The sequence below is a fragment of the Pristiophorus japonicus genome, chromosome 16, assembly GCF_044704955.1.
Source record: "Pristiophorus japonicus isolate sPriJap1 chromosome 16, sPriJap1.hap1, whole genome shotgun sequence".
NCBI classification, from domain to species: domain Eukaryota; kingdom Metazoa; phylum Chordata; class Chondrichthyes; family Pristiophoridae; genus Pristiophorus; species Pristiophorus japonicus.
Genome location: NC_091992.1, coordinates 61,882,894 through 61,907,463, shown reverse-complemented (window position 1 = coordinate 61,907,463; position 24,570 = coordinate 61,882,894). Strand labels below are relative to the sequence as shown.

The 24,570-nt window shown below is 51.0% G+C and overlaps 1 protein-coding gene across 2 annotated transcripts in view; it reads left to right on the top strand.

Annotated features, from left to right (window-relative positions):
- The window catches only part of camkk1a (calcium/calmodulin-dependent protein kinase kinase 1, alpha a), a 271,224-nt gene that overhangs the window by 230,465 nt on the left and 16,189 nt on the right, over window positions 1–24,570 (top strand). For both annotated transcript variants that reach the window (XM_070857382.1, XM_070857383.1), the window contains 5 exons: window positions 7,367–7,420; window positions 9,910–9,983; window positions 15,099–15,186; window positions 19,564–19,692; window positions 22,076–22,179. In XM_070857382.1, the coding sequence (XP_070713483.1) occupies window positions 7,367–7,420; window positions 9,910–9,983; window positions 15,099–15,186; window positions 19,564–19,692; window positions 22,076–22,179 (449 nt within the window). The remainder of the gene's footprint in view (window positions 1–7,366; window positions 7,421–9,909; window positions 9,984–15,098; window positions 15,187–19,563; window positions 19,693–22,075; window positions 22,180–24,570) is intronic.

Genomic DNA, 24,570 nt, shown 5'->3' with positions numbered 1-24,570 from the left:
GAAAATAAAATAGAAACATAGAAATATGCATTGCAATATTCTACACTCAACCGGAGCCATGCGATCTCCTGGGAGAGGCAAAAAAACAGATAACAACCCAGGCCAATTAGGGGAAAAATCTGGGAAAATTCCTCTCCAACCCATCCAGGCAATCGAAACTAGTCCAGGAGATCACTCTAGCCGTATTAGATTCCCTGAAGTACTTACCATCATGTCTGCGCCAGCCAACATGAGGTTATCCAGTCTAATCCCACTTACCAGCTCTCGGTCCATAACCCTGCAGGTTACGGCACTTTAAGTGCCCATCCAACCATCTTTTAAAAGTGGTCAGGATTTCTGCATCCACCACTCTTCCAGGGAGCGAGTTCCAGATCCACACAACCCTCTGCATGAAGAACCTTCCCCTCAAATCCCCTTTGAATCTTCCACCAACCACTTTAAAACTGTGTCCCCTCGTAATTGACCCCTCCACCAATGGAAATAGGCCCTTGCTATCCACTATATCCAGGCCCCTCAATATTTTGTACACCTCAATGAGGTCTCTCCTCAGCCTCCTCTGTTCCAATGAGACCAAACCCAGCCTATCCAATCAGTCCCCATAGCTAAGATTCTCCATTCCAGGCAGCATCCTCACACATTTGCTCTACACCCTCTCCAGTGCAATCACGTCCTTCCTATAATATGGCGACGAGAATTGCATGCACTATTCCAGCTGTGGCCTAACCAGCGTATTATACAATTTAAGCATAACCTCCCTGCTTTTGTATTCTAAGCCTCGTCCAATAAAGGCAAGCTTTCTGTATGCCTTCTTAACTGTTAAGTCCTGGTTCTAATGTACTGACTCACACGAGACACACGCTGAAGTCAAGGTCACTCAGGACCTGCACCTTTAATTCCAGCTCTCCAGTGCTACACTTCCCTTTGTTAATACGGATTCTTTTTCCCTCAATCTGTTTCAGCGAATACACTGACGCGAACACCTTGCCTTTTCTGTAAAGGACCTTTATTGAAGATTCTCCGGCCGGGACTTGTCAAGACAAAGGGACACTCTCAATCAGAGCCTGTTTACCTTCCCCTGGACAAGCCCTTTTCAGCGCGAAAAGCACAGTAGATATACATTTTCAAAACAGAACACATTTGATTAGCACTTGGTCTATCCAATCCCTTTCTGCCTCCCCCCGAGTACGTCCAATGGCAGGCAAGAAAGTCTCCTAATTAAGGCTGGTGTCAGGTAGGTTAGTTATAGCTTTGCTACACTGTCTTCCCTTATCAGTAAAGAACCCAGTTAGTTTCTCTTCCTCCTTATCAGTAGAAGCTATTACTTTTCCCTTCCTATCTAGAATTGCTTTCTTTCTTTGTGTTGCCTTGGGCTTTCTCATGACCCGTGTCTAACCTCAACTTCAACTCTTGGTAACCCCTTTTTTTAATGTTGATTCTGCAGTTGTCTGTATCTTGACCATTTCTTTAGCTATTTTCCCATGATTCCCTATCTCCATCCTTTTGCCACCTTCTCTAGCCATCTACCACTTTAGTAACCCTTTTACACATTCTCACCTTTATATACCTCAGTGGGACAGGTATGGAGTGTCTCCTGCAAGTGCACCCCTGGTGGTAAGGTATGCTTATTGCTACAGGTCATATCCAGTTACAGTCAGGTATAGCATGGTAAGATATAGTTATGTACAGTAAGGTCTTATTGCCTTTATAGATTCAGTCTCTCAGGTGGTCTGCGCTCTCGCGTGGAGCATCTTAGTTGTGGTTCAGTTGTTTGCCTTGGTGCCTGTTTTTCATTTGGTGTGATTGCTGGTATCTTGCCTGGGCTGTCTGTTGAGACTGCCCTTTTCTCAGGTTGTTCCACCTGTCTGTCCACCAGGTGTGGTGTGAGTTCCACATTGTGGTCTGCCTCTGGTTCTTCAGTGTTATCAGTGAATCTACTTTTTACTTGGTCTACATGCCTCCGGAGGTTTGGCCATTGTCATTTGTACAACCAGTAGCCTGTTTCCCTCTTTGTCTGTTACTGTCCCTGCAAGCCATTTGGGACCCCGGCCATAGTTTAGCACAAACACTTTGTCCCCTATTTCATTCCACCTTCCCCTCGAATTTCGGTCATGGTACTCAGTTAGCTTTTGACGCTTAGCCTCAACAATTTCATGCATGTCTGGGAGGATTAACGAGAGCCTAGTCTTTCAGGTTTGTTTCATCAATAGTTGCGCGGGGGGAACCCCAGTCATCGAATGCAGACGAGATCTGTATGCCAGCAGCAGTCGCGACAGGCGGCTCTGCAGCGTGGGACCTTGGATTCTGAGCATGCCTTGTTTAATGATCTGCACTGCTCGCTCCGCCTGGCCATTGAAGGCCGGCTTGAAAGGTGCCGTCTTAACGTGTTTTATACAGTGGTCAACTATAAAATTGTGAAATTCTGCGCGCTGGTGAAGCACGGGCCATTATCACTGACCAATATGTCAGGAATGCCGTGCGTTGCAAACATGGTTCTAAGGCTCTCCACAGTGGTGGAGGTGGTTCTCGAGTTTAAAATGGTGCACTCGATCCATTTTGAAAATGCATCAACGACTACGAGGAACATTTTGCCCATGAATGGGCCCGCATAGTCTACATGCACCCGCGACCACGGTTTGGTGGGCCAGGGCCCGGGGCTTAGGGGGCCCTCCCTGGGGGCATTACTGAGTTGGGCACAAATGGTGCACCGACGGACACAGAGCTCCAAGTCTGCATCAATGCCAGGCCACCAGACATGGGATCTGGCTATGGCCTTCATAAGGACGATCCCCGGGTGCTTGCAATGGAGCTCCCGGACTAACGCCTCCCTGCCTCATAAGGGCATAACTACTTGGCTGCCCCACATCAGGCAGTCTGCCTGTAGTGAGAGTTCATGCATGCGCCTATGGAAGGGTTTGACCTCCTCGGGGCAGGCATCGCGAGCCTCTGCCCAGTCACCGGTTAAAACGTATCTTTTAACTAGAGATAACGTGGGGTCGCTGGTCATCCAGGCTCTGATTTGGCGAGCCGTCATGGGCGAACCTGTGGATTCAAAGGCATTGATTGCCATGACCATCTCACAGTCCTGTTCGTCGGACCCTTCTGTGGTTGCCAGGGGTAGCCTGCTAAGCGCGTCGGCACAGTTGTCTGTGCCTGGTCTGTGCCTTATCGTGTAGTCGTAAGCTGCCAGCATGAGTGCCCACCACTGAATGTGCGCCAAGGCGTTGGCATTGATTGTCTTGCACTCGGATAGCAGGGACGTGAGGGGTTTGTGGTCGGTTTCTAATGCAAACTTGGTCCCGAAAAGGTATTGGTCATCTTTTTGACACCATACACGCACGCGAGCGCCTCCTTCTCAACCATGCCGTACCCACGCTCCACCTGCGAAAGTGACCTGGAGGCATAAGCAATGGGCCGCATCTTTGACCTGCTGTAAAACGCACCTGACCCCGTATGCTGACATGTCACACGTAAGGACTAACTTTTTACTTGGGTCAAAAAAGGCTAAAACACTCTTGGAACATAGAAGATTGCATGCCTTATTGAAGGCGCGTTCTTGGGCTTACCCCCAAAACCAATTGCACCCCTTCCTGAGTAGCACGTGGAGAGGCTCCAGCAATGTGCTCAAGTTCTGCATAAAGTTCCCAAAGTAATTGAGTAGCCCGAGAAAGGCGCGCAGTTCCGAGACATTCCGGGGCCTGGGTGCCAGGTGAATCGCTTCGGTTTTGGATTCGGTTGGGCGGATTCCATCAGCAGCAATCCCTCTGCCCAAAAATTCAACCTCAGGCGCGAGAAACAGACGCTTGAATTTCTTAACTTTTAGGCCTACCCGATCCAATCAACTTAGTACTTCCTCAAGATTGCGGAGATGAGAGTCGGTGTCCCTGCCCGTGATGAGTAGGTCATCTTGAAACACAACTGTCCCCGGGATGGACTTGAGCAGACTCTCCATGTTGCGCTGGAATATAGCAGCTGCCGACCTGATGCCGAATGGGCATCGATTGTACACAAAAAGGCCTCGATGTGTGTTGATGGTGGTGAGTAGCTTAGACTCTTCGGTCAGTTCTTGCGTCATATACGCAGATGTGAGGTCAAGTTTCGAGAAAAGTTTTCCTCCAGCCAACGTGGCAAATAGGTCCTCCGCTCTGGGCAGCGGGTATTGGTCCTGTAGGGAGACTCTGTTTATAGCAGACTTGTAATCCCCATAGATTCGCACGGATCCATCAGGCTTCATGACGGGGTCGATGGGGCTTGCCCAGTCGCTGAATTCCACAGGAGAAATTATGCCTTCCCGCAGAAGCCGGTCCAGTTCATTTTCAATCTTTTCCCTCATCACATAAGGCACAGCTCTAGCCTTGTGATGGACCAGTCTGGCATTCTGTGTGATGTAGAGTCTAACTTTAGCCCCTTTGAAGGTGCCCACCCCTGGCTGGAAGAGATGTTCAAAACAGCTTAGAACTGTTGAGCAGGAGGTCCGTTCCTCTGACGACATGGCGTGAACATCATTCCATTTCCAATTAAGTTCTGCTAGCCAGCTTCTCCCCAACAGAGCTGGGAGATCTCCAGGGACAATCCACAGGGAAAGTCGGTTCATCATCCCTTTGTGTGTGACTGAGCACATGGCGCTGCCAAGGACTGGGATGATTTCTTTAGTATAGGTCCTCAGTTTGGTGTCAATCTTTGTGAGTTTTGGTCTGTTGCTTTTGTGCAGCCACAGCTGTTCAAATTGTTGAACGCTCATGAGGGATTGACTGGCCCCCATGTCCAGTTCCATGGTGACGGGTATCCCGTTGAGTAGAACCCTCATCATAATTGGAGGCGTCTTGGTGTAAGAACAGTGGACATTGATCGTGTTAACCCGCTGTACCTCGGCATCCCGTGCACTGTTCCAACCGTCTTCTGATCCGCTTTCCGACTCTTCTGATTCGTATACCAGCCGAGCTGCTGTTTTTCTGCACATGCGAGCCAGATGCCCTGTGTAGTTGCAGTTTCTGCAAATGGCATGCTGAAATCGACACACCCTGGTTGAGTGCCTTCCCCCACATCTCCAACACAGACCGTTTCCATTGTTTCCAAAGGATGAGCTGCGTCTGGCTGATCTCCCTTGAGCTTCTCTCGCATTGATTGCTCGCATTGTGAGTTGATGAGGTGCGATCGGCCGTTCATGTGGCCCTTGATTTTGATGGCTTCTGGTGCCACTGTCTGGTGTTGAAGGCCTGCTCTCCTGCCTTTGTCTGTGTGTGGGGGTAGCGGTTTGTTTCACAATGTGAACCCCTTGTTCTGATGCCTCGTTGGTTATCGTACCCGAAGTATAGATCAGCCTCATTTCTTCTTCGTCTGCCAAGAACGTCTGTTCGACCAGTGCTGCTGCCTCGAGAGTCAAGTTCTTAGTCTCTATAAGCTTTCGGAATATGCCTGCGTGGCCTATTCCTTCAATAAAAAAGTCTCTCAGTACTTCTCTCCTTAGTTCATCGGGGAACTCACATGAACTAGCCAGCCTCCGAAGTTCCGCCACGAAGTCAGGTATGCTTTGGCCCACACAGCGTATGTAGTTGTAGAACCTGTGTCTGGCCATGTGTAGGCTGCTCGCTGGCTTCAAGTGGTCTCTCACCAATGTGCTCAACTTCTCAAACGACTTGCTTGCTGGTTTCTCGGGTGCCAGCAGGTCTTTCATTAAAGCGTATGTTTTCGAGCCACAGCTGGTCAAGAGATGGGCTCTTCTCTTGTCTGCCTTATCGTTGCCCAGCCAGTCTTTGGTCACAAAGCTTTGCTGGAGCCTTTCTATAAAGTCATCCCAATTGTCTCCAGCATTGTATTTCCCATCTGAGCTGTTGGTAGCCATTCTGTGGATTCTGTGATCCCGTAACTCGTCGCCACTGTTAAGTCCTGACTCTAATGTACTGACTTACACGAGACATATGCTGAAGTCAAGGTCACTCAGGACCTGCACCTTTAATTCCAGCTCTCCAGTGCTGCATTTGCCTGAGACCTCCCTTTATATACCACAGTGGGACAGGTGTGGAGTGTCTCCTGCAAGTGCACCCCTGGTGGTAAGGTATGCTTATTATTACAGGTCATATCCAGTTACAGTCATGTATAGCATGGTAAGATACAGTTATATACAGTAATGTGAGATACATGACATTAACCACCTAAACATCCTTCCAGTCACAAAAACATCCATCATCCATTACCCTTTGCTTCCTACCTCCAAGCCAATTTTGGTTCCAACTTGCCACTTTGCCCTGGATCCCATGGGCTTTAACCTTCATGACCAGTCTGTCATGTGGGACCTTATCAAAAGCTTTGCTAAAGTCCATATACACTACATCGTAAGCACTACCCTCATCGACTCTCCTGGTTACCTCCTCAAAAAATTCAATCAAGTTAGTCAAACACGATCTTCCCTTAAAAAATCCGTGATGACTGTCCCTGATTAATCCTTGCCTTTCTAAATGTAGATTTATCCTGTCCCACAGGAATTTTTCCAATAATTTTCCCACCACTAAGGTGGATAGATTCCCCATGTAATAGCGTCTGACCACGCTTGGGCCAAGGCAGGAAGGCTGTGCCTTTGTCATTGTCTCTCCCCTCACTACATGATTTGATCTTCCACATAAGAAGCAGGAGTAGGCCATATAGACCCTCGAGCCTGCTCCACCATTCAATAAGATCATTGCTGACCTCAACTCCACTTTCCCGCCCGATCTCCATATCCCTCGATTCCCCTGGACTCCAAAAATCTGTCTATCTCAGCCTTGAATACATTCAGTGACTCAGCATCCACAGCTCTCTGGGGCAGTGAATTCCACTGAGTGAAGAAATTCCTCCTCATCTCAGTATTAAATGACCTTCCCCTTTATCCTGAGAATATGCCCTCTTAGTTCTAGACACTCCAGCCAGAGGAAACATCCTCTCAGCATCTACCCTGTCAATCCCCTTCAGAATCGCGTATGTTTCAACGAGATCACCTCTCATTCCTCTAAACTCCAGAGAGTATCGACCCATTCTACACAATCTCTCATCATAAGACTGCCCTCTCATCCCAGGGATCAATCTAGTGAACCTCCATTGTACTGCCTCCATGGCAAGTATATCCTTTCTTAGATAAGGAGACCCAAACTGTACGCAGTACTCCAGGTGTGGTATCACACATGCTTCCTTTAGTTTAGTTTTCCTGCGGGTAATTTTGGTGCCTTCATGAATGAGATCTGAGTTGGAAGGATGGAGTGTGTAAGCAGTGATGTGTGGGGCTTGGGGTGAGGGGTTGCAGACATTGGGTGGGCTCATGCGGCAGGCGGATTAGTACACGGGGATGGCTACTTTGAAATCACTGCGGACAAGTAACATGGTTAACGTTGTCTTTCAGGCTTTGGATGTCTGGGCCATTGGAGTGACCTTGTACTGCCTGGTCTTTGGCAAGGTGAGTAAATCCTCTCGAGTTGTGACAGGGTCCAGGTCAGTCTGGTCAGAGTGCAGCAGAAGGCCTGGATCTTAGGCTCAAGCTCAGATACACGAGGTCCATTAAACCACATATGCTGGAAATGATCATTCTCCTCTACACTCCCACTCATCATCATCATAGGCAGTCCCTCGTGTCGAGGATGACTTGCTTCCACGCCAAAAAGGGATGTGTTCACAGGTGTGTCAATGAAGGACCTGATATTCCAGGTCCCGAACTAAATGTTGAAGGGTGGAAGATGCCTGTGCGTGGATTTTTTTAACGTGTGGTGGCCGTTGCACACCAGCCACCACACGGACTTGACAGAGCTAGGTCTTGGTCCAGTGGCAAGGTGACTGGAGACCTGCTCTGCTGCACGGACCTAGTGCGCACACATATCTCACTGTGGGCTGGCCTGTGCTGCCCCTGGGCCCTCGCTTCTCCTGGGCTCTGACCTCGCCACTCCTGTTGAATTGGATTGGACGTCACCAAAATCTTGGTCGCTGATTGGAGCGCGGGCAGATATATCAGCAAAAGAGCAACCCATTTGGCGTAAACTCTTAGCAGCTCGAGCAGATTTTACTTTTACCACAAATAAAACTCCCACTCAATGGGCCCAAGTTTCCACATGATTTGCGCCTGATTTTTAGGAGCAACTTGTGGAGAATGGACTATCTTAGAAATCGCAATTCTCCACATTTTTTTTTCTGCAGTTCTACTTTGGAACAGAATTTTTTCTTCAAAAGGGGGCGTGTCCAGCCACTGACGCCTGATTTCAAAGTTTCCACAGTGAAAACGTACTCCAAACTAAAGTAGAATGGAGCAAGTGAAGATTTTTGTAGAACTGAAAAAACCTGTTCTACACATTAAAAAATCAGGCGCAGGTTACAAATTAGGCGTCCAGAACGAGGTGGGGGGGGGAGGGAAGTCATTAAATTCTATAATAAATCCTTATTTATACTTATACAAATATTATACAAATAAATCCAACCTGAATAAACATTTATAAGCAAAGAAAAGATTAAATAAACCATCTTCCTACCTGTGTGAAAGTGCTTCAGGCAGGCCTTTCGAGACCGAAGGCTGAACGGGCCGGCCCGAGACTTCGGGCAGGGCCCATCCCCAGCACCAGATTTACAGGTAGTTGGCGTTGGGTTGGGTCGTGGAGGGGAGGTTCGGTTCGGTTCGGATCGGGGGGCGGGGGGGCGGAGAAGGGAGAGAGAGAGAGGGAGGGGGGGGAGAGAGAGAGGGAGGGGGAGAGAGAGAGAGAGAGGGGGGGGGGAGAGAGAGAGAGGGAGGGGGGAGAGAGAGAGAGAGAGGGAGGGGGAGAGAGAGAGAGGGAGGGGGGAGAGAGAGAGAGAGAGAGGGAGGGGGGGAAGAGAGAGAGAGAGAGAGGGGGGGAGAGAGAGAGAGAGGGAGGGGAGGGGGGAGAGAGAGAGAGAGGGAGGGGGGAGAGAGAGAGAGAGAGAGGGAGGGGGGGAGAGAGAGAGAGAGGGAGGTGGGGGGGAGAGAGAGAGAGAGGGAGAGGGGGTGGAGAGAGAGAGAGAGAGGGTGGGGGGGCGGGGAGCGGGAACAGGAGCGCGGGTCGGGTCGGGTCCAGTCGGGGAGTGGGAACAGGAGCGCGGGTCGGGTCCAGTCGGGGAGTGGGAACAGGATTGCGGGTCGGGTCAGTCGGGGGGGGAGCGGATGTCGGGTCTGGTCCGGAGGCAGGGAGTGGGGGGAGAGCGGGTGTCGGGTCTGGTCCGGAGGCAGGGGGTGGGGGGAGAGCGGGTGTCGGGTCTGGTCCGGAGGCAGGGGGGAGCGGGTGTCGGGTCTGGTCGGGTGCCGGGTGGGGGGGGGCGGGGGGGGAAGCAGGAGCTGGCCGTGGGAGGAGCCTTATTCACGCAGCCCCAGTGAGGCCATTCGGCCAGGGCTAGGGGCTGCGTGCTTCGGGCCCCTCCCACACAGTTCGGCGCCTGGAGCTACTGCACTTGCGTGCCCACTGCAGCGCGCATGAGCAGAGGTCCCGGCACTGTTTTCAGCACAGGGACCTGGCTCCGCCCCCCCACAGCTCGTGCTGGCTGCGCCGAGGGCCAGAGGACCTGCAGGTAGGTGGAGAATACCGAGGATTTCTTTAGGCGCACTTTGTGGCGCGAAAAACGGGCGTCCAGGTCGGGACTGCGCCCTTCTAGGCGCGTGTGGAAACTTGGGCCCTCTGTCTCCCCTGACACCCCAGCCAATGTGACTAACCAATCACTGGAAACTTGTGTGCTATCACACTGTGGCCCAATCCATTGAAAGACCAGTGCCAAAATTGTACATTAATATCTCAACACTCAAATTAACCTGATGGGGTGAGGTGAGGTTGGGTGGGAGGGCCGGCACGGACCTGTTAGACAAATTGCATCTTCCTGTGCTGTGTTGTAAGTATATATAGGTTTAACTTGATCATCACAAGAGGACTGACTAATACCTTTGTTCCTCTGTCGCAGTGCCCGTTTATGGATGACTACATCCTGGCACTTCACGCCAAGATCAAGAGCCGGCCGGTGGAGTTCCCACAGAAGTAAGTCAAGGGGGAACCTGTTAGATGTAACCAGAACGTTTGCAGGGGAAAGGGGGGATGACCAACCGTTCGGTTTATCTTCTCTTCCCGATCGGGTGAGTCTTTCCTGAGCCTGTGATCAGGAACGTATTGGGAACCTTGGGGCCAAATAGGAAGCCAGTAAGTGGCACAGTGAGTAATATCCATATCTGAAACAGATGTAGTATCTCCATAATCAAGCAGAACCCAATAACACTAACAGTAAGGCAAGGCAATGAGTAAGGCAAGGCAAGGCAATGAGTAAGGCAAGGCAAGGCAATGAGTAAGGCAAGGCAAGGCAATGAGTAAGGCAAGGCAATGTAGGGACCAGGCAGGAAGCAGAAACAAGATTCCCTTTCTCCCAAGGAGCAATAAATGTAAGGCGGTAATCCATTGGCTCAGCTGGTAGCCCTCGGGCCTGTTTAGAACCTGTTCAAGCTCCACTCCAGAGACTTCATTAAAAATCCAGGCTGACATTCCCAGTGCAGTACTGAGGGAGTGCAGCACTGTCAGAGGGGCAGTACTGAGGGAGCGCAGCACTGTCAGAGGGGCAGTACTGAGGGAGCGCTGCATTGTCGGAGGGACAGTACTGAGGGAGCGCAGCACTGTCAGAGGGGCAGTACTGAAGGAGCGCAGCACTGTCGGAGGGGCAGTACCGAGGGAGCGCCGCACTGTCAGAGGGACAGTATTGAGGGAGCTCTGCATTGTCGGAGGGGCAGTACCGAGGGAGCGCCGCACTGTCAGAGGGACAGTACTGAGGGAGCGCCGCACTGTCAGAGAGGCAGTACTGAGGGAGTGTCGCACTATTAGAGGTGCCGTCTATCGGATGAGATGTTAAACCGAGGCCCCATCTGCCCTGTCAGGTGGATGGAGGCAATTCCATGACATGATTCGAAGAAGAGCAGGGGAGTTCTCGGACAGCATTTATCACATAACCAACAGCGCCAAAAAACAGATCATCTGGTCATTTATCTCATTGGTGTTTGTGGCGTCTTGCTGTGCACAAAGAGGCTGCCGCGTTCGCCTACAATACTTCACTCAGCTGTGCAGCACTTTGGGGTGGTCTGAAGATGTGAAAGGTGTGGTGTATGTAGCACACAAATCACTGACTCCACACGGTCTGGTGTTAATCTAACTGCTGTGACCTTCGTCCTTTATTGTTCAGCTCCAGAGTGCCTCTCAGGTGTGGTGGTCAGCCTTTTATTGTGCCTGTTGCAGGTACTTCCAGGTTTCCCACCACAGCGCCCTCTGTGGTGTAGCATTGTGCTTATATTACATTTAAGGTACCAGGACGATACACACATCAATACATAACATCACACTTGTCCAACGGAAGGCAGGTAGGCATAGACAGTGCATTAGTGTGGTACATATTATCTGGTACATTAACTAGTTATTGACTGGTAACGGATCCCTGATTTCCTTGTTAGCCCTTATCGTTAATTGTACTTCATATCCATTATTTTACACAAATACAGTGGGCATTCAGCATAAAAAATTAATTCTTATTATAAATTCGCCATCTCACATTAACATAGCTCATTTTAGACTCGCTGTGCCTTACAGAGTCCTTTGTGGGGACCACCACATGGTAAGGCCTTTTTAAGACTCCCGGGTGCATTTCCTTTTTAAGGCGCCATCTTTGATGCAGGAGGATTCCACGAGGCTTCTCCTTGGGCGCCGCCGTCTTTGATGCTCTGGACCGAGGCCGCCACCATCTTGCTCTCCGCCGCTCCGGATGCCCACCGCCGTTGCAGCCTCCGCTCCCCTCCGCTGCCACCTGACTTGCCGCCTCTCCTGCGGCCGCCGTGGACGCCGACCTCCAGCTGCTGCCGCCGCCCGACTCTCCCTCTGCGTGGGCCCCTCCAATCCGCCGGCCATCCTGGATCCCTCGCACCCCGCCGGTTCACCCCCCCCCCCCCCCCCCCCGCCCCCACTAGGCCGCTCTGTGCAGGGCTGCTTGCCTGTGGGGGCTGAGGCTGCAGGATCTCTGTGTGAGATCCGGGCCTGGGGCTTGCTTGTGGGGGCTGGGGCTGCAGGGTCTCTGTGGCTTGAGGTCCGGGCCTGGGGCTTGCCTGTGGGTGGATAGAGGCTGCAGGATCTCGGTGTGAGGTCCAGGCCTGGGGCTTGCCTGTGGGTGGATAGAGGCTGCAGGATCTCGGTGTGAGGTCCAGGCCTGGGGCTTGCCTGTGGGTGGATAGAGGCTGCAGGATCTCGGTGTGAGGTCCAGGCCTGGGGCTTGCCTGTGGGTGGATAGAGGCTGCAGGATCTCGGTGTGAGGTCCAGGCCTGGGGCTTGCCTGTGGGTGGATAGAGGCTGCAGCTCCAGCTCGGTCGGCGCAGCTCTCTGGGGACCCGGGGCACGGCAGCACCCCGGGGAGCAGCAGCCTATGGAGTGGTGAAGTCTTCCCAGCTCCCACGGACCGTCCCCATCCAACTCCGGCCGAGGAGTGTCGGCCCATCGCCTGCAACGACCCACAGAGGTAAACCGTGCGTCTTGTCCCCGTGGGATACCTGCACCTCCGCTCTGCCGAGAACAGGTATTAGTTCCCTGGTGTAGGTACGCAGCTTCGCCGTGACCGGGACCAGCTTGGCTCGTGCAGCTGGGTTAATCCACAGTTTATCAAAAGTTCTCCAACTCATCAACGACGGACCCGAGCCCGTGTCCACTTCCATACTCACTGAGACTCCGTTGATTTTTACTTCCCTTATCACTGGGGGCGAATCATCGGTGCACGTATACAGTCCAAGCACCTCATCTTCGACCTGCTCCTCGCTGAACAATGGATCCCCCCCCATCTCCTCAGCCACATGGTGAGTCCGATTTCTTTTACACATACGCTGAAGGTGGCCTTTAACGTGGCAGGTATTGCACGTGTACTTCGCAAACCTGCACCGGTGAGCCCCATGGCTTCCTCCGCAGCGCCAGCATGGTGCTGCTTGATTAGCCCCCCTCGGCGGACTCTGAGTTCCAGGACCCTGAGGTCCGTGCTCTCTGCCCTGGGCAGAGCCACATTCTGCAGTTTTGTCCGTGGTGGGCGCCATCCTGTGGACAGTGCCTGCCGGGTTCGAGACTGTGTGGATTATTTGCTTGGTACTGCAAGTCGAGGTCATATATGCCCGGCTGATGGCGATGGCCTTTGTCAGACTGACTGTGGGTTCCGTGGCCAGCAGCTTGTGAAGGAGACCCTCGTGGCCAATCCCCATGACGAAAATGTCCCGTAACGCCTCGTCAAGGTGTGCGCCAAAATCACACGGCGCCGCGAGTCTCCTGAGGTCTGCAGCATATTTGGTGACATCCTGGCCCTCAGGTCTGCAGTGATGGTAAAATTTGTATCTGGCCTTGAGGATGCTCTCCTTCGGTTTCAACTGGTTACGAATGAGTTCAGTCAGCTCCTCGTATGACTTGTCCCTGGCGCTCCTGGGTGCCAGCAAATCCCTGACGAGACAGTAAACCTCATCTCCACAACTGGAGAGCAATATCGCCTTACGCTTATCTCTCATTGCTTCCGTGTCCTCCGTCAGGTCATTTGCTGTGAAGTAGTACTCGAGCCTTTCCGTAAAGGCCTCCCAATCATTGCTCACGGTAAAATCCTTTAGCGAGCCCAGAGTAGCCATGGTTGCGTGGAGTTCGTCCGCTTCCTAGTCGCCAATGTGGTGTATCTAGCACACAAATCACTGACTCCACACAGTCTGGTGTTGATCTAACTGCTGTGACCTTCGTCCTTTATTGTTCAGCTCCAGAGTGCCTCTCAGGTGTGGTGGTCAGCCTTTTGTAGCTCCTGTTGCAGGTGCTTCCAGGTTTCCCACCACAGCGCCCTCTGTGGTGTAGCATTGTGCTTACATTACATTTAAGGTACCAGGACGATACACACATCAATACATAACAAAAGGTGCTATAAAAATGCAAGTTCAAGCTCTGGGTCCCACTGGTGTGCGGCAACTTGTTCCTTGCCCCTGGAGTTTATGGTGTGATGTGAACATACCGAATGATTGTACACTTGTGATTCCCCTTCAGGAACCCATTACCATCCAGTCTTGCTCTCCCTCATCATCGGGGTGAAGCTGTCGCATGGCTTTACCTGTGGTGGCCTGGCCCAGTGTGGAGCACCGGAAGCAGTGCCATCATTCACCGTAATAAAGATGACAAAACCACCGCCAGCAAATAAACTTTCATTCCAGAAATGATTTTCAAATCTAAAAAATGATGGAGTTCAACAAGTGTGAGCTCATCCACTGTAGATCTGGGAAAGACAAATCAGAGAATTTTTGTAATGATGAGTGACTGGGAGCTGTGGAAAAGCAAAGAAATGTCAGTGTTCATGTACTCAAATCACTAAAGGCTAGTGCATAAACAAAAAAAACCTTCAAAATCAACTGGGTGAGGGAGTGATGCTTCAGTTGTAGAGAGCTTTGGTCAGACCCCATCTGGAGCACTGTGCTCAGTGTTGGGTACTGAACCTCAGGGAGGCTATATTGGCCTTGGAGGGGTGCAGCGCACATCCACCTGAATGATACTGGGTCTTAAAGGGTTAAATTTTGAGGACAGGTTGCATAAACTTGGCTTAAATTCTCTTGAGTTTAGAAGGTTGGGGGTGATCTAATCGAGCTATCTAAAATGATTAAGAAATTCAATAGAGTAGGTATACAGAAACTATTTCCTCTGATGGGGTAATCCAGAACAGGGGGCATAATCCCACATTACAACAGTGACCACACTCCAAAACTACTTCATTGGCTGAGACGTCCGGTGGTTGTGAAAGGCGCTATATAAATCCAAGTCTTTCTTTTAATTAGAGCTAGGCCGTTCAGGAGTGCACTCAGGAGATACTTTTTCACACAAAGGGTTGAGGAAATCTGGAACCTCTTTCCCAAAATGCTGTGGATGCTGGGGTCCAGTGACATTTTAAAGACTGAAATAGATTTGTGCTGGTTGAGGATATCAAGGGATATGGAGTGGGGACGGTAAATGTAGCTGAGGTACAGATTAGCGGTGATCTCATTGAATGGTGGATTGACCGACTCCACTTCCTATGTTCCTGTAAATGCTGCGTTCCCTGCCAATTGCTAACCTATATTCCAAATCCATCTTTCCCAGACCGGAAATCAGCAAGGAACTGAAGAATCTGCTTCTCCAGATGCTGGATAAAAACCCTGGCACCAGGATCACAATTCCCCAGATAAAGGTATGAAACGGCCACACAATTTGTGTTGGAGTCACTGATGAACATGTCTCATATGAGAGTTTTTCATTGACAATCTTTTATTTCTGTAATACTCCCATTAATACCAGATAAGAAAGATGGGATGCCCGGGTGCAAATGAAAAGCTCCCATTTATCAGACCATTTATATTGAGCAAAACCCATCTGTAGTTAGTTATTTCAGTGAAAACTAGCCAAGCCCACACCTGTTGGCAAGAAGTGATGGAGGTCATACATTAATAACTACAAACCACCCATTGCCAATCCTCTCAAAGCTCCTGGAGCCAATAAATAATGAAACATTCTCCCAACCTAACAACCTAACAGCTACTCATCAAATGGCTTCAGAGCAAAGCAGTTGACCTTTGATGCTCTCAGTGGGGTAATGTTCACCTTCACTATTTTGGTAGTCTTGGGAATGACAGACTATGGAGCGTCCTCCTCCGTTTCGGCTGCCTCCAAAAGATCGTCACCATCCTCCGCCTGCTCCACGACGACATACAGGCCGTGATCCTGACCAACGGATCCATCACAGACCCAATCCACATCTGGACCGGGGTCAAGCGGGGCTGCGTCATTGTGCCAACCCTCTTCTCGATCTTCCTTACTGCAATGCTCCACCTCACACTCATCAAGCTCCCCACTGGAGTGGAACTAAACTATAGAACCAGTGGGAAGCTGTTCAACCTTCGCCGTCTCCAGGCCAGGTCCAAGACTGTCCCAACCTCTGTCGTTGAGCGGACGATGCCTGCGCCTGCGCACATTCAGAGACTGAACTTCAAGTCATAGTCAACATCTTCACTGAGGCGTACGAAAGCCTGGGTCTTACACTAAACATCCGTAAGACAAAGGTCCTCTGCCAGCCTGATCCTGTCACACAGCACTGCCCCCCAGTCATCAAGATCCACGGCATGGCTCTGGACAACGTGGACCACTTTCCATACCTCGGGAGCCTATTATCAGCAAGGGCAGACATCGACAACGAGATTCAACACCGCCTCCAGTGCGCCAGTGCAGTCTTCAGCTGCCTGAGGAGAAGAGTGTTCGAAGATCAGGCTCTCAAATCTGTCACCAAGCTCATGGTCTACAGGGCTGTAGTAATACCCCCCCTCCTGTATGGCTCAGAGACGTGGACCATGTACAGTAGACACCTCAAGTCGCTGGAGAAATACCACCAACGATGTCTCCGCAACATCCTGAAAATCCCCTGGGAGGACAGACGCACCAAAGTGTCCTCGATCAGGTCAACATCCCCAGCATTGAAGCACTGACCACACTCGACCAGCTCCGTTGGGCGGACCACATTGTTCGCATGCCTGACACAAGACTCCCAAAGTAAGTGCTCTACTCAGAACTCCTACACGGCAAGCGAGCCCAAGGTGGACAGAGGAAACATTTCAAGGACACCCTCAAAGCCTCCTTGATAAAATACAACATCCCCACCGACACCTGGGAGTCCCTGGCCAAAGACCGCCCTAAGTGGAGGAAGTGCATCTGGGAGGGCGCTGAGCACCTCGAGTCTCGTCGCCGAGAGCATGCAGAAAACAAGTGCAGACAGCGGAAGGAACGTGTGGCAAACCAGTCCCACCCTCCTCTTCCCTCACCCACTGCCTGTCCCACCTGTGACAGGGACTATAATTTCCATATTGGACTGTTCAGTCACCTAAGAACTCACTTTTAGAGTGGAAACAAGTCTTCCTCGATTTCGAAGGAATGCCTATGATGATGAGTCTTGGTTCAGTGGGATGAATATTGGGCAGGTTCAATACTGGGCAGGGATCTGCCTTACCAGATTAGCCCACAGGCATTGAAGTTACCCCCTCAGGTTTCATGACTGTGTTGGTCCCAAATACCAGGCCTCAATCAGGAATGGCAGTGCAGACTAACTGAGGAGCTGCCCTCTCGTGTTACAAGTACAGGGAGCTGATGAATTTAATGAGCAATCACTGCAGAGGATACAAGCATTGTGTCATTTAATGTCACTTGTGGCTCAGTGGGTAGCACTCTCGCCTTTGAATTAGAAGGTTGTGAGTTCAGAGTGGAACTTGAGTACAAAAAAATCTAGGCTGACACCAGGGAGTGCTGCACTGTCGGAGGTGCCGCCTTTTGGATGAGACGTTAAATCGAAGCCCCGTCTTCCCTCTCAAGTGGATGCAAAAGATCCCATGGCACTATTTCGAAGAAGAGCAGTGGAGTTATCCCCGGTGTCCTGGCCAATATTTATCCCTCAATTAACATAACAAAAACAGATTATCTGGTCATTATCACATTGCTGTTTGTGGGAGCTTGCTGTGTGCAAGTTGGCTGCAGTGTTTCCCACATTACAACAGTGACCACACTCCAAAAGTACTTCATTGGCTGTAAAGCGCTTTGAGACATCTGGTGGTCATGAAAGACGCTATATAAATGCAAGTCTTTCTTTCGTTCTTTTATCCGTCATGACAAAAGGACATTTCTCTACTTGGAAGAAGATCTGTTCATTGCTCCTGCAGGGAACATGCAGGCCCTATTTCTGCTTGCTTCTCCTGGTCACCGGCCTGGTGGACATTATCAAAAGTGATGGTATTGTCTTTGCTAAGGACACCACCTTCCCAATGAGAAAATAAAGTCACAACTAAAAAGATTCACACAACTATAGACACAATACAGGCAGCAAATGGTGCATCCTCTTCAGGATGGAGAAGGGCGAGTCGATATATTTTATCTCTCAATATACACCTTGCAAAATGCATTTTCTGGTTATTTATCTTATTACTGTGTGTGGGACCTTGCTGTGCATGAACCGGCAGCCATGTTTTTATACATAAGAATAGTGACTACACTTCAGAAGTAACTTGTTAGCTGTGAAGTAATTGGGATTTACTGAGGATGTGAAAGTGCTCGTTAAATGCAAGGTTTTTCCTCCTTAATTCCAATGAGAAAGATTGTCCATGATATTATACCACTCACTTATGGGCCAGTAAGATCTCTTTAGTGGCATATATTCAATTTGATTAACATGACACTGGGGCATAATAGATCGCTGGAAAGGTTGATCAAAGACTGGGAATTTGTAACACCCGAAGGCCCAGAAATTCAGGTCGGTTGTGCCTCCGCAAACAGCTTTACACACGGGCGCGGTGCCACGAATGACTCCTGCTCGATTCCACGGGAGTTTAGCGGCGGCAGTAACCCTTGGCGCTCCGCTGCGCCGGCGATGACGTGGGCAGTGCCCTGTTATCGCCCCGGAACAAAGATTGCCAGCGACAGTTCCAGGGGGCATGAACCGGGCAGTCGGCCACTCGCGGGGCGATACTCAAAGGGGGAGGCGGCGGCCATTTAAAAAAAAAACACTGGCAACTTTCTCCTGTGCCCCATTGGCGCTTTGATCGCGGGGTCCGTGCCATGATCGGTCAGCCCGGCGCTCTGCTTGGGGCTGCTCCGGGTTGTTAGCACCGCAACCCTGTTCCCCGGTGGTCCAGGGAGGTCCCTTTCATTAATGCAAAGTTTACAGCTCCGGACTTCCCCTTTAATTAAGGGGACAGGCCCTCCTACGTAATAATGCTACCCGGCCCAGTGCGTAGCGCTGCATCCCGCTCCGTCCGCCCCACTACCGCCCCAAAAAGGAAGTGGAATGTGTTATTTTGTACGCCACTTCCTTTCTGGGGGGGGGGGGGGTTAACCTGAATTTTTCGAGTGGGGCGAGACTTTCACGCCTGGCGCAAAATTTCCCGTCTCCCAGATGTTACCGTCCCCAAAAGGGGTGCGGCAGAATTTCACCCCCTCATCGGCAGCCTCATTGTTCTATTAAACCTATGCTGACCCAATAGAAGGGTCTTTGGCAGGTTGCAGAGAAAGTCCATCTGCTGCTGCTCGGCTCGGGATAGTCAAAGCCTGGCAGACCAGTGCCATGATGAGGATGATATCATCCGTCCCAGAGCCCATCCTGTTCAACAGCAGCATGGTGGATGCCTTCTGCAAGATTATGGTTGGAGCAGCACAGGACTTGCTTGTCATATCAGACTAAAGCAGATGTCCTTACAGAGAGAAAAGAAACTTACAATCTCAAATACTCCCCCCCCCCCCCCCCCCCACCACCACTACCCCATTTCCCTCCCAACTCCCCCCCCTGCACCCTCCCCCCCCCCCCCAGGCAGATAGGGTTACTATTGCCCCAGCAGCGACTGGTTGAATGCAGCACTTGCATGACCATTTCTTGTAATCGAGTTCAAACACTTACCAAACTTAGTTACGTTGGCCGAAATTCCCATCTTGTTGATATTTAATAACACCGAAGGGGCCAGGTCATTCCTTGCCAGAAATGGGTCTTTGAACAGCTCAGTACCACGGAGGTGAGGTCTAACCTGTGCCTGTTGTGCAGCTGCATCAGTGGGTGACCAAGAACGGGATGCATCCGCTTCCACTGGAGGACGAGCACTGCAGTGTGGTGGAGGTGACCCAGGAGGAGGTGATGAACTCAGTCAAGTTAATCTCCAGCCTCTCGACTGTGGTAAGGAAACCTGTCATCTTTAATACAAAGGCGTGGAATGATGAATGCGCTCTATGGGAGCACGATGTCAATGTTTCTTCACCTTATGCTGATATGTTACACTTATTAACAGAGAGGTTCCCAATTCCCATTGCACTGAGGTTTGGCATCTGCTTGTTTAAGGGGCGCAGATGTGTTGAAGGTCGCTGCCCAACAGGCCAGTGGAAAACAAATGGGGCCGGTGTGTTGCAGTACCGCATCACTGCCACTAGTGGCCGGTCAAGCTTCTCCTGGTAGATGCTCCTCCGCCATCCCTTTCAGGAGGGGGCGGGATAGCAGGGGAGAATGAGGCACACCCCGCCTGTTCAGCCTACTGCCGCCTCTCCGCACTGACCGCGATTTCCCCCCACCCACTGCTTGGCCCGCCCATTGCTGACAAGGGGTGAGGGGGAGTGGGGACCAGATCCCTGGTATCTGCCCCAGTTACCTCCGCTGTCCAGGGCCACCATGCAGAAGCTGGTGGTGGGCCCCTGGAAGCGGCGGGAATGGCCCTTAAGAACGTAAGAAATAGGAACAGGAGTAGGCCATACGGTCCCTCGAGCCTGCTCCGCCATTCAATACGATCATGGCTGATCTGATCATGAACTCAGCTCCACTTCCCCGCCCGCTCCCCATAACCCTTTATTCCCTTATTGCTCAAAAATCTGTCTATCTCCACCTATTCAATGGCCCAGCCTCCACAGCTCTCTGGGGCAGAGAATTCCAAAGATTCACGACCCTCAGAGAAGAAATTCCTCCCCATTTCTGTTTTAAATGGGTGGCCCTTTATTCTGAAGCTGTGTCCCCTAGTTCTAGATTACCCCACGAGGGGAATGGGGTGGGTTCAGCTCTGACACGTGTTTTAACCCCGCCTTATTCTGCACTCCGTTGACTTCAATGAAGCATAAAGCCGATGTGCGACCCGACCCGACCCGCCCAGTGCCTGCCCAACCTGTGAGGTTAAAATCTAGATGCAAGTGTCAGTAAAACCATTTCCGATCCACGATTAGCAGGGTGAACAATATGAGAATGGAAGCAATATTTAAATCAAAGAATAGGATTAAGTCGCATTTTGGGTATGCCATAAGTTTTCTTCTTCTATTTTGATCTTGCCCCAGCCCTCACTTGGAATGGAAAGCCCCCCCAGTGCAGTGCCCTGGACGAGCAGGCAGGTGGACCTTGTGTTTCTAGACCTCTGGCTGTGTCAGTGTCCACGCGAGACGTCTGATGTTTTCTCTCTCTGCTTATTTCCACCCTGTGTCCTGTAGGGCCAGTGAGCTGAGCTTAATGACCTTAATGTTGGAGTTACTGCAGCTACAAGCCCATGGTCCAGGGATGGCCAATAAATGCCGGCCTTGCCAGCAACGTCCACATCCCGGGAATGAATAAAAAATCTCCATATTGCGACACGAAGCTGTAAAGTTCCATACAGAACTCCCCCTTCCATTTACCAGCTTTAAGGTTAATAACCCCAGCCACCAAAATCCCTCACCTCTCCCAGCAAAACCCCCTGTTGGGAATTGGCTGGGACCGCCACATTGTTCAAAAATCTGTCTATCTCCACCTTAAGTATAATCAATGACCCAGCCTCCACAGCTCTCTGTAGTAGAGAATTCCCAGACCCCACCACAACTCAGATACCCCAGGTCCTGGCTTCCACTGGGGCACCCGTGGAGCCTAGTCAGCGGCAGAACCTCCGTCAGTCCCTAACCACAGAGGGCATGGAGCCCAGGGCGGAGACTCCCTCCGCCGGGAGAGCCAGGGTCCTCGGCCTCACAGCAGCCAAGCTAGAGGTCGCGCGGTCGAGTGAGAAGTCCGCCGGACTGCTGAAGGGGCGTTCCAGGGGGTGTGCAGCCCACCCTCACAGTTTGGACCCCTGAAGGTCCCCTGGATAATGTTTTGTAATGTATTTAAATGGAGCCCCTTTCCAAACAGGATCGTTGGGCGCTCCACAAAGTGGGGGGAGGCGGGGGCACGGGAGGGACAGGCACTTATAACCCTCACAGAACGGGCAAGTCATGCTGGACACACCGGACTGATGCCGGGCAGGAGCCTGAGATGCCCCCACCCCCAAGTGGCACAGGTGCATTCTTGGGCGGAGAGAGTGTTGGAGGGCATCGGTAAGCACCTTGTCAGCTTCAGTGCTGGGAGATCTGGGGGAAGACTCTAACCCCGAGACGCGATTCTCACTGAAGGTGTTGAGCTCCAAAGATGTTACATGGCGTGTGGCACTTTACTAAGTTCCAGAGTAGGGATGTGAGCGATCCTGCCACTGCAAGCCCCGTGTAAAATAGCAATATCTGAGTCACTGTGCCAAGTGCAACCTTGCTCGAACAGCGTCTGACCTGTCATCTCTCCGCTGTAGATCCTGGTGAAGGCCATGTTAAGGAAGCGTTCCTTTGGAAATCCCTTCGAGCTCCAGAGCAGGAAGGAGGGAAGGTCCATGTCAGCACCTGGAAACCTTCTCATGTGAGTGTTTGGGCCTTGAGCCTGTGTACTGCTGTAAATCCTGCGTCTGAAATGACGCACCACCCCTTGTGCTGCTATTGCCATCCGCGGCACTCCCTGCCCGTTCCTGCTGAAGGGATTCTGGAGGAGGTTCTAACTCTAATGAAAGATTTGGCCAGATTCGGCAATGGCAGCAGCTCTGAACACCTGCTCCTCTGCCTGTATCAGCTTGATCTGTGTGGTAGTTACTTTGGCTGCTGTGCTATGTGGTATTTGTTGGTTGCTCTTAGGAACATTAGGAATAGGCCAATCGAGTGGGGCTGTTCCGCTATTCAATTAGCTCATGGCTGATCTGTATCGCAACTCCAATTATCCGCCTTTCATCCACATCACTGGCTATCCTTACACAACAAAATATTCTCCACCTCAGTCTTGAAAGTTTCAACCGACCCCCCAGAATCCTCGGCCTTTTGGGGGGGGGGGGGTGGAGTTCCAGATTCCCGCTATCCTTTGTGTGAAAAAGTGATTTCACGGCCTAGCTCTAATTTTAAGATGATGTTCCTTTGTTCTGGATTTCCCCACTAGCTTCTCTGTATCTACTCTATCAAACTCCTTTATCAATTTAGGTACCTCGACGAGATCAACCCTCAACTTTCTAAACTTGAGGGAATACAAGTGAAGTTTCTGCAATTTGTCCTCATTACTGAATCCTTTAAGCCCGGTATCGTTCTGTGAATCAGCGCCAAACCCCTTCCAAGGCCTCTCCTTCCTGAGATTCTTAGACAGGAGTTCACTGTAAACAAACACAGCGGTTAAGTGGGAAAACTGTTTCATGCAACGAGTGGTTAGGATTTGCAATGCACTGCCTGATAGGGTGGAGGAAACAGATTCAATCGTAGCCTTCAAAAGAGATAATACTTGAAGGAAAACACAAGTTCTTTCTCTCCTAATTGCCTTAATGATCCTCACATACATCGTCAGTAGTATACTGGTGGCAGGACACTTCCTGCACATAGCCAATTGGCAGCGTTGGATCACTGGGCAGGACCTGTAGCTGCTGTTCCACAATGTTCTCTGACCCACGGATAGCACAGACATTTATCGGAACAAACACAAGGCCTTTCCAGGTGAACATAAGAACATAAGAAATAGGAGCAGGAGTCGGCCATTTGGCCCCTCGAGCCTGCTCCGCCATTCAATAAGATCATGGCTGATCTGATCATGGACTCAGCTCCACTTCCCCGCCCACTCCCCATAACCCCTTATTCCCTTATCGCTCAAAAATCTGTCTATCTCCACCTTAAATATATTCAATGACCCAGCCTCCACAGCTCTCTGGGGCAGAGAATTCCACAGATTTACAACCCTCTGAGAGAAGAAATTCCTCCTCATTTCCGTTTTAAATGGGCGGCCCCTTATTCTGAGACTATGCCCCCTAGTTCTAGATAGTGATAGGGAACCTGCCGTGTGAACCCATGTTAAACTCCAGCAGAAGTGGTCAGTGAACAGCTTTGGCTAGGCAATATGCCAGCTGTCACCTCAGATAGCGCTGTTCATATCAGAACATCGATACATTCCTCTAAGCAATGCAGCTTTTGTAGAGCAAGTGTGATCCAAGCAGTTCGCTTATCTTCAGGAACCTAGTAACACAGGAGCAGAAGGAGGCCTTTTATTCCTTCAAGCCTGTTCTGACATTCAGTTGGATCATGACCAATGTTCCCTCTAATTTGCTTTTCGAGCGCTGTTCCTTTGAATTTGCAGTGTGGCTGTCCACGCTTGGTGTCTTTCCCAGCTGCGGCAGCTGGTGAGTGACCTGCTCAGGACCTCCTGACTGATGCATGGCCACGCACCCACACACCTTCGGGGGAACGTTGATCATGGCTGATCTGTACCTCAACTCCATACCCAACAAAAATCCAGCAAACACCTTTTTGAAATTTTCAATTATCCCAAAGCATCCACAGCCTTTGGTGGGTGGGGGGGGGGGGGGGGGGCAGGAGGGGTGTGGGGGGAGGGGGGAAGGTGTGGGGGGTGGGGGGGAGAGAGTTCCAGATTTCCACCACTCTTTGTGTGTAAAGGTGCCTCCTGATTTGACTCCTCAATGGCCTCGCTCTAATTTTAAGGTTATGTCTTCTTGTTCTGGGTCTCCTTGCTGGAGACAATGGCCCTGAAATTCGGGTCGGAGGCTTCCTGCGGGCAAACGCCTCTGGCCCGAGAATGTTTTGCGAAAGTACTTGGTGGTCCCGGAGGTGCCTTAGATTGCGGTCGGAGGCCTTCTCTTCCCGCGCATCGCATTGCGCCCCCGTCTTCCAAGTACGCACGGAGAGGCTGGAGTCACATGGGCCTGGACAACCAATCACGGACAACCGTAACTCCGAATTCTCAGTGCTGTTCTCAATGAGAAACAAAATC